Raw genomic sequence first — 16304 nt, forward strand, 5'->3', positions numbered from 1 at the left:
TCACAGGTGGCAAATGCCCATGTCCCCCCTCTGAAGGCACAGTGTGTAGTCCCCTGGGATGGTGTCCACCTTTGGAGCATTGGGATGGGCAGGCACTTAGTCCATCATCACTGCTCCAGATGCAGCCTTGCAGCACCGGGAGTTCCTGTATGCACCTGAACCCCCCGAACATTCATTGTTAGGCACCAAAATAGGCTGTCTGGGTTTGACAGCAGTGTGTTGAGCACACACGTGCTCACAAGCTCATCAACCTGCAGTTATGGGTCTTACTTCCTAAACCCCTGCACTTGGCTGAGCATCTGTGAGAGAAGCAGGACCCAGGGTCCTAGAGCTTGGACAAGTGAGCAGGGAGGATGCTGGCACCTTGATGCTGCCCAGGACTGGTGTGTCACCTTCACCTGGACCAGTCCTTTGGTGTCACCCACAATGAGCCTCATCCTTCTGCCTTTGCAGCCCTTCTTTGTTCCCTGCACTCCCATCCTGAGAGTACAGTGGGTGGTGGGCACAGGCAGCAGGGACACCCTATTGCTGGCACCTGCTGATGAAGATGACCCAAAGCAGGGTCTCATTTCTGGGTGCTAAAGGCAGAAAGCAGCCTGACACCCATCCTAACCACACTGAGAGCATTTCTTTAGCTCCTCAGGAAGGTGGCTGTACCTTGGAGACGAGGCTGGCCCGGTACGCTGCCAGCGCTTTCAGGTACTCCTTCTTGGCGGCTTCTGTTTTCCTCTTGTATGCCTGAAAGGAGCAAGTGATGGATAAGAATTAATAATTAATAAAGTAGAATAAAGTGCTGCTGGATCCTGCCTGTTCAGTGGGATCCCGCTCTGCTGAGGCCATTCCTGAATGCAGGTGGGCATGGAAAAGAGCTTTCTGCTGGAGAGGAATTTGTCTGAAATCAAGCAAATAAAGCGCCTGGATTGGACTGCACTGGGGTTCTTTTACACGGGCCTGTAGGAACAGGACAAGTGGAATGGCTTTAACCTGCCAGAGGGGAGACTGAGATGAGCTCTTAGGCAGAAGCTCTTCCCTGTGAGGGCAGTGAGGGGTGGCGCAGGTTGGAACTGGAGGAGCTTTGAGGTCCTTTCCAAAACAAACCATTCCATGATTCTATGAAAGCCTCTTTGCTAAAATCACTGCTGGTGAGAACCCAGCAAGGAGCTCCCAGAAGCAGAAGATTATCCGGTGACTTGGATTTCGGTTTAAAATCAGTACAGATAAACCCTATTAAAAATTGGTTGAAAACTTTATTTTCATTGCAAAATCAGAGAGACTCCCACAATGAAACATTTTGATTTGACACACTGGAGGTCTCAGATGGTTATTTTCTGAAACAGAGTATTTGCCTAAGTTTGTCTTTGGCTTTTTCCTACATAGGAAGTATATTTGATCCATTCAGAACAAAATTACATTTCAAAATGTCAGCCTGAAGAAGAGTTTGCCTGTGAAAAGCAACTATTTCTTCCCACTGTACCACTTCCCCTAATGAAATCTGTTCCCTTTCTCTACATTCCCCACCTCACTTGTGTCCGTAGCTCATCGCAGCACCTGCTGTGACACAGCAATATGGGGTGTCCCCCAGCCCTGCTGCTAAGAGACGCTCTTAAACATGGTACCTGATGCCTACACAACAGTGAAATATGAATTCCTGTGTCTCAGGGCATAGCTGGGTGCTGATATATTGAAAACATACTTTTCCCTCTGTAACAGAAAACATCAAGAGCACTTTTGCTTTTTTGTCTAAATCTGGGGCAGTGAGAAATCAAAGCATTCACAGCTACACAGAGACAGAATCAATTGTTAGGAAGATTTGGCTGGAGAAAAACCCTGCAATTTATGGACAGTGAGAGGGCAGGTAAATGAGACTTTCTTAACCTCAATGCAGATAAATGAATAACCAATAAATTCTGTGCCCATCTGCATCCCCATCACTTGCTTTTTTCTCTTACACCCTTTTCTTTCCCCACTTCTCATCTGTCCTTGTCTTCTCCATTCAGCAAGCAGGCGCTGTGCCTCTCGTGTCTGGAACACGCTGCTGGGTGGTGTCTGATGCAGCAGGACTGGGAAGGGGCAGTTGAATCCTGTGTCCTTCTGAAGGGAGAGGGGGACTGCTCCCAGCAGGAGCCTTCTGCCCTTGGGCCAGTCCCAGCTCCAGCCCTGACCATGATTAGGGTAACAAAGAACGTTAAGAGGGTGAGACCCAGCACTGTTTCCTGTGATGCTCTCGTGATGCTCTCTCCAGCTCTGGATGATTCCTGGTGGATTATCTGGCTTGTGAACATAGGATCCCAGCCTGGTTTGGATTGGAAGGGACTTTAAAGCTCATCCAGCTCCAACCCCTGCCACAGGCAGGGACACCTTCCACTGGAGCAGCTTGCTCCAAGCCCCTGTGTCCAACCTGGCCTTGAACACTGCCAGGGATGGGGCAGCCACAGCTTCTCTGGGCACCCTGTGCCAGCGCCTCAGCACCCTCATGGTATAAAAACATCCCTAAGGGTCTCCTGCTGAGATTCCTGCAGCCCTGCCCTGCACTGGGGCTTTCTGTACCCACACAGTGTCCACGGAGGACCCTGAGCAGCAAAACCTCAGCCTGCAGCTGGGGAAAGACTGCGCCAATGGGGGATGAGCAGATCCAACAAAACTTCTCAGGAATCCTCTGTGTAAAGGCAGCTCTAGTGCAGTATTTATAACCTTTAAAATTTTAATTTAAAAATTGACAAAACCATGTTACTTTCTAATTAACTCCCATTTTCTCCCAGGGATTTTAATTTCAAAGTAATTTATCAGATTTAAGGATCCTCAAAACATTTTGCATGTTTTTCTTTCTAACCTGCCGTGCCCACTGATTTATTTTCCTTATTCATTAGCAGGAGGATTCATTAGTCATTAAGCGAGTGGGTGGGTTGGGGAAAGGGGGGGAGAGAAGCAAAAATGGTTTAGGGCTTATGAAAACAAAAAATCAGAGCTGTACGAAGCATATGTTGGGATCGTACCGCTGACACCTCTGTGTCTCAGCAAAGCAGCCAGTAATTGTACTGTAATGAAATGTTCTTGTTTGATAACCAGTTAATTAGAGAAGACAATTATTCCAAACCCTGCTGACGCCCACGAGCAGCTCCGTGCCGCGCAGGCACTGAATGACAGCCAGAGCTGTTAGCTCTAACCTCGGCATCCGGCCTTAGCAGAAACGCTGCTTCCCAAGCCTGGGAATGATGAAACTCCCCCCCAAAAAATCAAGGGGTTCACAAAACCCAAGTGCCAAGGTCTTCCCTGCAATCCTAGATGGAGTTCGGGGTGTTTTGCTTCAAAAAGGAGATAGACCATCAGGAGAGAAGAGATGAAAAGTGCTGTAAAGGTCTCCAGGGGGAGAGTTGAAGGACTCTAGCTAGGAGAGAAGACCAGGAGGAGCCGCAGCCTCCAAACATGATGCAGCAAAGGAGGCATGGAACAATCCTCTGCATCTGCCTCAGGTAGGAAAAGAGGCAATGGGCTTAAATTGGAACAAGGGGAATGTTGGCTAAGCAAGAGAGAAGTGTTCGTAACAGTGAGGATAATTAAGCATGGGAAGAGATTGCCTGGGGAGATGTGTAATCTCCACCACTGAGAGTTTAAGAACAGATTAGGCACACATCCACCAAGAATGGCTTAAATAGAGATGATCCTGACTTCAGGCAGCAGTATGGTCTGGTTGACCTCTTAAGTCTCTCCTTGCCCTCCTTTCTATGATTCCATGACTAGTTTCCCCCTTTCCTCCCCCTCCCATGTATAAATTTGGATTCCATTCTGCTTGTAAATCGGGAGGGTTTTTCTTATAACTATTATACACTTTCCTGCAAGACAGCTCTTGGGATCACCTTAACTTAGGGCTTATTCATATGATGACTGAAGTACTCCCTCCTTGCACAGTGGTGTCTGCCTTTGCAGGCAGCCTCCACGCAGCCATTGAAAGTGCACACAGCACACACAGCCATGTCATCCTTATTCCTTCCTGGCTCTTCCTCACCTCCTTGCACCCTCCTCGGTAACCTTCCTCCTCCCTTCTTAAGAAGGCTTATTCTGTTCCTCCCTCTATTAAAACCAACTAACCCAAGCTACGTTTAAGTCACAGCACATCTCCTTCAGACTAATACCTATAGTCTTGATTGGTAAGTCCCGAGGTCAACAATCTTGGACATGGGAGGTACCTGTCAATGATGCCCATCATGAGGTGGCTGGTTAAGTGGTGTTCCAATTCTCCCAGGCTCTCCCAGCTATGGCATGGGGGCTGTTGAGGATCTAACATCCCTGAGGACACCTACATAAAAGGCCCTGGCTATGGGAACTATCTGCAGGGTTTCAGGAGAGCTCCTTCCTTACCCTGGGGGAGACACAATGTTGTGAAGCAGTCCTTTGGAGAATGAACGGATAAACCCATAATCAAGTAGCATTTGATTAAAGCATCCTGAAAGATTCCTCTGCCTTGGCTTCATGGTGACACCTGGGTGTAAGTCATCCATCACTCAAGTGTGTTCCCAGGACAACTCACAGAAGACTCCAAATGAAACATAGGAGGAGGTTGACAAATCCAACCCCTAACCTCCAGTGAAAAGCACACAACCTTCATCTTCCACACTTCTGATCTTGATCTCAAAGAACAGAAGTCACACTCTTGGAGTTACTTTCAAGAGCAGTTCTGAAGTTCTGACCCTTCACATCTTCCCTATCATTATCCTGATCTCCACCAGACTGCTCTTGAAATATTGCTTGGGATTGGTGCATTTGCCATGGTGTCACTTAGCATTGCTGAGCTGGTCCTGCTGAAGCAGGGCTATCATGAGCAAGGACTCATCTCTGGTACCTTTGTGCTCCCAGTGAGTCCCCAACCTCATCAGCTCAACTGTAAATGCTGGCTTTGTAGGACTTCTCACTGAGGATGGGAAGCCCTGGGTTAGATGAAGCTTCACTCATCAAGAGTGCTCAGGAATTTCTTGATGCCTCTGCTCTGAGTTTCCAGGATCTAGGGAAACACCAATTAATCTGTTGCTGGATTTCCTGAGGAAAAGCAGCAGGTTTCAGAGACACCTACGACTGCCAGCTTGGCAGTGTTCCCTGTGCTCCATCACCACCGGGCTCCAAGCCAACATCCTCTTCCCCCAAAATACAGTGGACAACAGGAAGGTGCTCAGAGAGGGAAAGACAGAATGTGGCAGAGAAGAGCAAATCCCATTGGTGACTTCTTAATATGCTCCGGAGAGTTTCCAGATTTATCTCCCACATGAGATGCCCCTGACAAAGGACTGGGTGTCCCCTTCTCCTGAGCAGAGATGGCCCTTGGCAGGGCTGGTGACCAGGCGGGGGGCACTATGTCCATACCAGGTAAGAAGCCTATCCAGAGAATTAGAATCACAGAAATCAGAATCAGCCAGGTTGTAAAAGAGCTTTAAGCTCATCCAGTCCAACCGTTCCCAGCACTGCCAAGGCCACCACTAACCCACGGCACTGAGGCCTTGTCTACACAGTGTGTGAACACTTGCAGGGACGGTGACTGCAGCCCTGCCCTGGGCAGCCTGTTCCAATGCCTGAGCACCCTCTGGGGCAGGAGTTGTTCCTCAGCTCCATCTAAACCTGCCCTGGCCCACCTTGAGGCTGTAATTAGCAAAGTTTGCTCCGATCTAGTGCTCAAATGCTTCTAATTTCTATCAAATCAGGCAGCTCTCACTAGATAACACTGTAAAGGCTGGGCTGGATCTGCTCATGAGGAAAAACCACACCGAGGATTCCATGAGCCTGGAGCAGGGACCTGGAGCTGCAGGCAGATCACTACAACAGGTCCCCTATTTGATGATAATGGCTCCATTAGTGTCTCACTCTCCACCAAAGCCTAAGTTATCTCTGCAGGAACAGCTGCTAAACTATTTGCAAAGTTCAAAGAGCACATATTCATATTCACCCCCCTACCCCGAGTCACATTCTTCAGCTTCCCATGTAAGCTTCTTAGAAAGGGCCATGCCAGCTGTTGAAGAATGAAGATTACAACGTCCTGCTAATGCAGGGCTGGGGATATATAAAGGTATTGTTATTTATTGCTGTTCCGCACGCACGGCCACGCTAGAAGGGGTTAAAATGGGGAAGAAAACGGCTCTTTGCTGAACAGGTGTCCTTGAGCAGTACCCAAGGACACGGAGATTGCTAATCCTGTATTCCACAGCATGATCAAATCACCAGGCAACAGATATAAATAAAAAAAAGGCAGGAAATAAGGAAATTTAGATACAAGTGTGTCAGAGGGAAAATGAAGATTCATTGTGAAGAGGCTGAGAAGAGAAGAAGAAGGAACAAAATGACAAAGGCACAAATGATAAACCAGTAAGAACAAAAGGAAAGGGGGGGGGGAGGGAGAAGCCTCTCTGAAATACATGTCTGTGACAGCAGCAGCCAAATCAAAGATGCTCCTCGATTATATGGTTTCTTGCATAATATGCATTCTGGTTCCCGCTCGCTGTTTGTCTTTGCACAGGGAAAAATCCTATCTGAAATGGGACGTGAGCAACCTTTATTTTGCTTGTTTCATCAGGAAGAGAAAGCAAATTTGCTTTGTGGGAACAGCAGCACCTGCTCAATGGCAAATAAATAGCTACAGCTTTGATATTACAGCACATATAATCATTAGCAGCAGAAACGGCAGAAGATTAACCCTCCACGTGCTGGCCTGAGCTACCTGGCAAAGAGGTGGCGTCTCCTTTCTGCCTGCAGAATGCTCCGTGTAGCATCTATGGGGATGGTGACGTGTGGTGGGGGATCACAAGTCCACAGTGACCTGCCTGAGGTTGGGTTTATTGCTCTGAACCCTCTTCCTGGTTGCTCCCTGCCTGTTCTGCCGACTGTTCTTCTCCAAGGCTGGAACCAAAACACATCCAGGGCTGGGGAAACACTGTGCCCTTTGGAAGGTGGAAAATAAAGTTTATAAACCTCATCTGAAGCAGGAACTACAGTGATGTAAATGACTGCTTAATAAGTGCACGGTGGGGCTGGGGTCTGCACATCAGCCCTCTGGAGATGTGATGACCCAGCATCACCCTGAAGATCTTGAGGGTTTGGAGAGATCTAAGTATAGGACCACAGCACAGCCCCAAATCAGATCCTACAGCCTCAAATCCACCCACTTTTCTAATGCCATGTAGAAGGGAAGCTTTCTTTAATAAACTCAGTCATAATTGATCAAGAACATCCATATTTGGCTCTTGGTTGTCTACTTTGCCATCGCTGTGCTGGCTTTTCCTTGGCTTGTCTTCTGCACGGCTTTCTGCAGTGAGGATATGAAGATACGCAAACCCACTGTTGTCAATAGAGCCAGGAACAGCACAGATGGTGAAATACTTCTCTTTTCCACCTTTCCACCCCCTCTCAGAGCGTGATGCTCCTGTCCAGTGATGGGCCAAATCACAGCCTGGTGCAGCCATGTGACAGTCTGGACCCCCAGGTCCCAGCAGGATTTTAGCAGTGATGTGTGTCTATCCTGCTTGGTCACCGTCCCCTCCCGAGATGTGCCAAGAGAGCACTTGGCCTGGGCTGCTTGCCTTCGTTGTGAGAGCGTGCATCATGTCCTGTAGTCCTCGGGAGAAGGGATCTGCAGGACAGACTAGGCAGGAGTTTTCATAGAATCCCAGCCTGGTTTGGATTAAAGGGACCCCACGGACAGGGACCCCTTCCACTAGAGCAGCTTGCTCCAAGCCCCTGTGTCCAACCTGGCCTTGAGCACTGCCAGGGATGGGGCAGCCACAGCTTCTCTGGGCACCCTGTGCCAGCGCCTCAGCACCCTCACAGGGAAGAGCTTCTGCCTAAGAGCTCATCTCAGTCTCCCCTCTGGCAGGTTCAAGCCATTCCCCTTGGCCTGTCCCTACAGGCCCTTGTCCCAAGCCCCTCTCCAGATTTCCTGCAGCCCCTTTAGGCACTGGAGCTGCTCTAAGGTCTCCCCTTCAGGAGCCTTCTCTTGTCCAGGCTGCCCCAGCCCAGCTCTCTCAGCCTGGCTCCAGAGCAGAGATGCCTTTAAGACATTTTGTTACTACTTTTTTCTATTTCCTTTTCCTTTTCTCCTTTCCATTGCACTCCCTTATGGCTCTAAGAAAACCTGACTGGGGATGCTGGCAGAGGAAAGCAAACAAGGACTAAATAAACTCTCTTCCAGCCAAACTCTTCAAGAGTGAACGTGCCACATTGCACAAAACAGCAATACGGTCCCAAAGCCCAAGATAAATAGCTGCCTGCAGCTGGAGTCCCGGGCAGGGAGGTAGCTGTTGTAGGAGAGAAGTATAGAGCTGGAGACAAAGCCAGGAAGTTAATATTTAAGCATTCAGACAAGGAACAAATGACTTAATTAAATCAATTACAGAGGGAGAAATGGAGCCACTTAGAAAGCGTGTGTAGAGAGACTGCTGCTATCTCATAAAGGAGAAGAAGGGAGAGTTAGCAGGGAAGATAAACGGGCTGGTTTAATCCCTGCTGTTAATTAAGAGCATTTGCACTGCGCGGAGTCAGGTCATACCAGCACTTCTAGTATATAAACCACATTTGCAGCTGAGCTCAGTTCCCAATCTACAGAGGCATTTGTAACCAGCTGGAGTAAGGGAGAGGCAGACAGGGATGTTGGGAGGGATGAAAGCAGGAGAAAGAGGTGATGTGGAAGCTTTTGCATGCTCCTGATCCTCCCACACCTTGCACCAATAGCCCAAACCCAGCACCAGCCCTCCAGCTTCCCAGGCAAAGGAAGGGATCCTTCTCCCTTCTTCAGCCTGAGAAATCCCTGCATAACCCCCCGGTGATCCATCCAAAGAGGAGAAAATGGAGGATCAGGGCAGGTTGGAGCTAGATGATCCTAAGGTCCTTTCCAACCCTAACCATTCCATGATTCTATGATCATGAAAACATCAAAGTAACACTGCACAGTATGGAGAACCCAAATGGGTCAGCAAATGAGCTTCCATCCCAGAAGATGCCTTGCCTTGATTCCTATTATGGGGCTTGGAGCAACCTGCCCTAGAAGATGTCCCTGCCAGTGGCAGGGGTTGGAACTGGATGAGCTTTAAGGTCCTTTCCAACCCAAACCATTCCATGATTCTATTCCTGACTTGGTGCAGGGTGGAAAGCAGGGCTATTTCCTAGCATGACTTCCATTTAAATGACTTTTCCTCCCCGCTGCTCCCGCCTTAAATGTGGCTGCTTCAATCACTGGCCATGGACATCCAAGAGGAGGTGGAGCCAGCTTTGGCAGCCAGGACTCACTTCTTCAGGGAGAGCATGAGTTTGGGGTCAGACACACCACCTGCAGGGCTAGACCTTTCTCTGCACGATGAAGACATCCTTGCTATGGAAACTGTCCCTGAGGTTTTCTCAACAGGCAACATGCAATTACAGGCTTTTGTAACTCACTCAGCACCAGCAAAACAATTAAAGCAGGACCTGGAAGCCTCCGTGTGAGGCAGATTGAAAGTGGTTGACAGCTTTGGGGCAGGAAGGCTTCCTCTGCAGGGTCACTTCAGGCATCTCCTTCCTAAGCTTTTAAAGCCTTAATATTAGACTTAAGGCCAGTGCTGTAGAGAATTAGTTTTTAGCCGATCTGCCATCGCTCCTTGTAAGTAAAGAAGTAAATACAAACCCATCTCCTATCTAGAGCTGTAGAAAACCTGTGTCAGGGCAGGGCCACTGAGAGTCTGCAAAGTGCAATCTTCTCAGGAATAATCAGTTGTCATAAAAGCTCTTCTTTGTGTAAGAGCAGAGATTTTTCTCAAAGGGGCACCCTCCTAACGTGCTGGGGGGACTCTGATGCTCTGCACCAGGGAAAACCACACTGCAACAGTTGAAAGGAAAACAGGAAAGATGAACTCACTTGTTTTTGTTCTTCTCCCAAGCTGTCCCACATCGACGCAACGATTTTTGATACATCTCCGAAGGTGGCGTTGGGGTTTTGCCCTTTGATGGCTGCTTGTGTGTCTCTGAAAAACAGGGCATAGGCTGACACAGGCTTCTGGGGCTCGTTGGGGTCCTTCTTTTTCTTCTTCTTTTGGCTTTTGGGCTTTTTGCCCAGGTCTGTTGATGGTCTTTTCTCCCCAGTAACCTGCAAAACCAAGAGATGAAACTTAGCAGTCAGCTTGGAGCAGTCAGGTGTGTGTCCCTGCTACAGCTTCTTAGCAAAGGGGATGAGAAAGAGCATGGGCAGAGAAGGGCTCCCAGTGTAATGAGGAGGGCAGCAACCCTGGGTGTCTCTTTGGCCCCCAAGAGCCCATAGGGTCATCACACAAACAGCTGCTGGGTCTCTGAGCTTGGTTGGGTGCCTCCTCACGGCCCCATTCACAGCTTGGGCTCGCCCCTTGCTGCTCCAGTGGTCCTTGCTCCAAAGCTGGGGATTTCCACATTCATCCTCAGTCACCCCCTTCACCCTCCTCCTCCCTGGCAGCACAAGCTCACTCACTCCTTGATCCTCCTCAGGGACCTCTCTAAACACCTTGCTTCCCGGCCAGATCTCTATAGCAGTCCATGAGTCTTTCCAGAATTGGTTTCTGATTTCCAGCCCAATAATCCCCCTTTGCAAGTTGCTTCTGGCTGCCCCCACCTTTGCATGTGCCAGTGCCTCAGCATCCTCTCTCCCTAGGCAAGAGGGTCATAAGCACCAGCACCACATTAGCCATCACACTGGGGCCATCAGAAATCTGTTTGGCCTTGCTAACAGGTATGTATCCCTATTTTACTCTTATGTATTAAACACTTCGCATGCATTGCTTACATCTTACAACCAGCCTGGCTGTATCCATGCTCGGTGCCCTGTGGGCAGTTGAGCCAAGGGCAGAAGGACACAGGCAACAGCAGTTGGACTTTGTGGCTGCTCAGCAGGAGACCAAGCTGGGAGGTAGAACAGCAATGCTGGAAACAGGGATGCTTCCAATGAAGGTAGCACCGAAAGAAGATCCTACAGCTGAGCCTCTTCCAGGATGCCCTGCGCAGTGTGTTGAATGTACGGGACTGCAGATGCCTCTGTGTGATGGTGTGCAAGGGAAAAGACCCCTGGAAAGCACTTGGACATACATCAAAGCTCTCAACGCATTGACTGCGGTCAGTGAAAGCTCACACTACAGGAAAGCACCATTATCCTTATTTTATAGCGGAGGAAAAACTCAGTACACCAGAGGATAGACACGGCTGAGAATAAAACCATTTTCTCCCAGCTGCTTCTGCCTGGATCTCTGCATCCTCAAGGGCAAACGGGGCTCCAACACCTCTGCCTGCAGACCCACCACACTCCAGCATCAAGTGCTCCGCTACCACTCGCACTGCCTGTCCTGCCAGGGGCACAGGCTAATGGTATTACTTAAGAAGTCACCTAGTCTGTCACTTTGAGGTCTAAACCAAATTAAAACAAATCAATTGACACAGATCCAACCAACAAACCAGTGTAAAACCTGGGCCTCCCAGCGAGTGCTGGCAGAAAGAGGCCTTTTCTCCTGATGGATTTGATTGTGTGCTTGGAAGCACTGGGAATTAAGAGGCTTCCCTTCAGCTGGTACAGGCCACGCATGGGCAGGAAAGGGCAGCAGTACTCCTGCTCTCCACTCAGCAGCTCTTGACTGGTCATTAAGTTGAGTATCAGCGCAGTGACATTTGTCAAACAGACAGTGACCATTAGTGAATGAGCAGAGAGACCAAAAAAAATGGCATTTAATTTCAAATTGCTCAATTGGGCTTGAATGGGGTTGAAAGGGCAGCTTATTAGGATCAAAAACCTGCATGACAGGGCTTCGTCCCATTGGCAAGCGAGATGCTATTTTAACTAACTGTAGTGCTTTGATTCACTGAAGAGCCATGGGGTGACTTGCTCTCCTCGAGCCATTCACCAAGTGATGGAGTGGAAACAGGCACAGTGCAACCACAGCCATGGAGATGGGTTTACAGTTGGTCCTGTTTAGGCAGCACCAAAGAGCAAATGTCTGTATGGAAAACATATGCTGCCTTCAAGGCTGCCTGGAGCCGCCAGCTCCCAAGAGGGAGCAGAGCAAATCAGGGCTTTGCCTGGTTCTCCTGGGGTTTGCTGTGTGATACAGCACAGGTTGAGACAACTACCCAGCCCTGGCCTGCAGAAGATGCTTCAACAACCTCAGCCATGCTCATGGCTAAAGGCAAGACCTGGCAAGCCCACGGCTTGCTGTCCCGAAGCAACTGCATCCCCCAAGGGGTGAGCCAAGATCAAAGCAACCGTGAAGGCTCATGCAGTGGGATGAGGTGTGTGGCCACCAGCTGCTGCGTGGTCCTGCTCTTGAGAGGCAGCAGAAGGGAAGTGTAACACCAGATGTGGACTGGGGCAATTCACTGGTGAGAGATGTGATCCCATAAACTGGTAGATATTGAACCTATGAAGAGCAGGAGCCCCATGGATGCTGTGATTTTAGTAATTATGGAGAGACATCACTACTCCAGCTGGAAGCTGGGCTGTAACTACCTCTCCCTCCTATGCATGTGTACACCCCCTGAAGCAATGAAGCAGGTAAATGCATCAGTGTGGCTGCGAGACCTCCTAAAATCATAAGCTTCCTGGTTCAGAGGACCTGCTGGACTTGAGCTACCTGCTGGTATCAGACCCATTTCTTCCATGTGTGACCTTGGTCATAAGATTAATTTCTTCTTATTAGATGTTGCTTTGATGACTTGTTGCAGAAAGGCCCAGTATGGCCATACGAAATATGACCATTAGGTGAATACAGCAGCTGTGTTGATAGAGAAAGCAAACAGAAACCTGCAGACCACAATGTGGTTCTGCTTTCTTTGCATTTATAGTCTCCTTCCTCCATCAAATCCATCACTCCTGTTTCACCCTTCTTGCTGGACATAAAAATGAGGGGAACATGCCTTTAGCATTAGGAAGAATTCTTGTCTCTGCAAGTTGGCATAATTTGGACATCTCCAAATTCTTCCTACCCCCACAGCCATCACTGGCTCAACAGGAACAGAAGATCCAACCCCAAAGCCATGTCCTCCTCAGTGACTCCTGCATCTCTGGCTGGCCGGGATGAAAGCTGGGTGATGCTGAAGAGGGAGAGAACCTTGTGTGTAACTAAGCTGAAACTCATTTGCTGCTGACATGACAGATTCCAGCTCCCGGGTACCTGCTGGAGCTGTGTGATGTGACCCTGGGAGGTGGCAGACCATGGGGTCCAGCAGCACAACACATTCCGTAGTGTCCCCCAGATGTGGAATCACAGAGTTGGAGAAACTGCATCTTATTTCAATCACCTGTATCCCTTCTTTGTGCACTTTTAGTCCACTGAAGCTGTTTTGCATCCACGTGTGCACTCTGCTTTGTAATGCCCTGATCTGAAGTGAGAGCTGCCAATGGATGAAAAGCTGCAGGAGTGATGGGAATATTTGCCTGGATTTCCATTGGAAGGGGAAGGGTTTTCTCAGTCCTAGTGCTTTTCCAGTTCTCCAGTCTCTGCACTGTTTGCTGCTGGGGTTATACATTCAAATCCTGTCACAACCATCTATCTCTGCGGGACAAGGTTATAATACCAGTTCTGGTGTTATCCTTGGATCAGCACCTTCCAGGAGAAGGTTTTCCATGGGATGCTTTAGTCAAAGTCCCCCAGGGAATCCAGTGATTGACCTCAGTAAATAACAGACTCATGGCACACAGCAAGTGCTGTTTGCTTTGCTGGTGCATTTTGAGAAAGATGGGCAACAACCAAGATGTCCCCAGAACCACGAGGAAAAGCTTGGGCTTCTTGATGCCATGCTCAGCAGCAGATGTGTTGGCTCTAGAGGCAGACTCTGTGCCACTAAGACATTGCTGACCACCTAAAACACTGCCTGAATGAACTAAAAGGCAGAAGACTCTTCCTGTTTAATTTCTGGGGTTTTTCCTTACAAGCCGTGTCTGGTGAGCTCAGTTCAACCCAGCCTCTGTTATTTTCCATCCCTGTTCAAGCCTTCTCAACCTGCCACCAGCAATCTAAGTTTGCAGCCAAGCATTTGCAGAATCTTAGCCCTGAACCTGCTTTGCTCAACAAAACCCTCACTGGAGGAAACTCTGCAGCTTGATGGACCTGGTAAGGCATGGAGAGAAAAGCCCATCTCTCATTGCCTAACTTGCTGCATGCACAACCCAATCACGTATTAGATTAGATTAGATCTTAGGCAGAAGCTCTTCCCTGTGAGGGTGCTGAGGCGCTGGCCCAGGGTGCCCAGAGAAGCTGTGGCTGCCCCATCCCTGGCAGTGTTCAAGGCCAGGTTGGACACAGGGGCTTGGAGCAAGCTGCTCCAGTGGAAGGTGTCCCTGCCCGTGGCAGGGGTTGGAACTGGATGAGCTTTAACACAACACAAACCAGTCTGGGATTCTATGTGTGCTAGCCTGCCATGCTGTACCTCACCCGAGGTTGGAAATAATCCCTCAGTCCTTTTGAAAGTCTCCCACTAGATATGTATATTTAAAAAGAAAACACCAAAAGTCTGTGTTCTTATTTAGCTCAATTTATCCCTCACTGAAAAACATCATCTGCTGTTTTCTCACTGTCTGTTAAAACAGGCATGACTGCACGTACCTTATAATGTGACTCTGTCTCCTCTTCCTGAGTAGAACTGGAGGGAGATGGTGTAGCAGACTTACTTCCTGGGGGCGATGGGGACCCGTGGGTTACCCCGCTCCGTATCCCCATCTGAGAAATGAGCTGGGACTGGCTGAGAGCGCTCATGGGGCTGGCCAACATCCCAGGCCGATTGATCAGGGGCACTTGACGGTTGGACTCATAGGATGTGGCATCCGAGTGGACCATCTCCTGGATCTGAGTTAGGAGAATATCACTTTGTCATCGAAAAATGTATTTATTTGTTTATTATACTGACAAATCACTTTAAGACAAACTCTTATTGACTGATTAAAAATCATTCTACACAGCTGGTGAAGTCTTCCTAGTGCCTCCTTCCAAATAAGCAAAGAGCAAGCACTGAGTACCATGTGCCCAGCGCTCTGCTCCTGCCTTCACCATGCCCACAAGGACTGCAAGAGAAGTGATCAATTGTCTTTGTACACAGGTCTGGCTATCCAGCCCTGGTAGATCAGCAATGCAGCGTTGGAGGCCATGGAGCCAAACACACTCCTTCTGAGCAACACTTTGGTTGACATTTAGTAACGACATAAGTGGAAAAATAGCTGCTTGCCTGATCTTATAAAGGTATCACAACCTTCCTGCATCCTTTGTATGGCTGTCAAGTTGCCAGTGCTGCTGGGGTTACATCCAGGAGTGGGAAGCACACAAACACTCAGTGGAAGCCACAGGTCCCAGCTCCCAACACAATGGTCTGCCCAAAGCTGTGACACTGACAGCGAGCCAGAGGTCTGTGTGTCCCTGAGCCCCACAGCATGCCCTGAGATGGACCACAATGCCTGCGAGCAAGCCCTGATGGTGGCCATGACCCCATTACAGCTCCTCCTGGGGGTGACTTTTCCAATTTCAAATATTGCAATCAGTTCCAACCCCATTTGAAATGAATGGAGCAGAAGTCCAGACAATGCCAATAAAATTATGTTTGTGTGTGCATACATGTAGGTAAAAGAGATGGAGGAGGAGGCTAAGTTGTCCCCAGAAATGAAGAGTTTCCTAATGCATGTTTATTTATCCTCATAATGTGACAGTGAGAGGATGGCTGATGGGACTGATGAAAGATGACTAGTCACACGCAGAGCTGCCGGGACACATGGACACGGCACAGACCACCAACACCAGCACTGCCTCCTGAGGCTGCTGATCCCAACACTCTGGAAAAATCAAAACCAAAATGAAATTTATATATATATGGCTAATAAGAAATGTCAAATCATAGAGTCATAGAATGGTTTGGAAGTGACCTTAAAGCTCATCCAGTTCCAAGCCCGTGCCACAGGCAGGGACACCTTCCACTAGAGCAGCTTGCCCCAAGCCCCATCCAATGCATCCCTGCCCAGCCAGGTTTAATGCTAACAGAATTAATGTTAACATGAGTTTAAAGACCCAGGCTTTCTTTGTTAGCAATCTTCATTTCCAATCAGCCCACTGAACTGTGATCTCTCCTTACCAGGGGAGGCTTGCCAACTCCATTAGCAGCACACACAGAAAGAAACCCAGGGAAGACCTGCAAGGGCTTGGAAGGCTTCAGAAGAAATAAGTCCAATGCAAAACCAGATTTACTGCTGCAGGTCAGGAATCAAGAGCTTTACACGACAGCCAACAGCATGTTCTGCCCTCCTTTGGCTTCTCCATCATTGAGTGTGTGTCAGGGGAACAGATTTTCCTAGATCTGCCCTTTTTCTG

At 48.8% G+C, this 16304-nt stretch overlaps 1 protein-coding gene across 1 annotated transcript in view; it reads right to left on the bottom strand.

The window, feature by feature from the left end:
• Positions 1-16304, bottom strand: part of TOX2 (TOX high mobility group box family member 2) — a gene marked incomplete at its 5' end in the record, with an annotated part of 139560 nt that overhangs the window by 9305 nt on the left and 113951 nt on the right. Inside the window, 3 exons of the mRNA XM_080628051.1 lie at positions 658-738; positions 9863-10090; positions 14559-14798. Of these exons, the coding sequence (XP_080484177.1) occupies positions 658-738; positions 9863-10090; positions 14559-14798 (549 nt within the window). The remainder of the gene's footprint in view (positions 1-657; positions 739-9862; positions 10091-14558; positions 14799-16304) is intronic.

The sequence above is a fragment of the Psittacula echo genome, assembly GCF_963264785.1.
Source record: "Psittacula echo genome assembly, chromosome: 12".
In the NCBI taxonomy this organism is placed as follows: Eukaryota; Metazoa; Chordata; class Aves; order Psittaciformes; family Psittacidae; genus Psittacula; species Psittacula echo.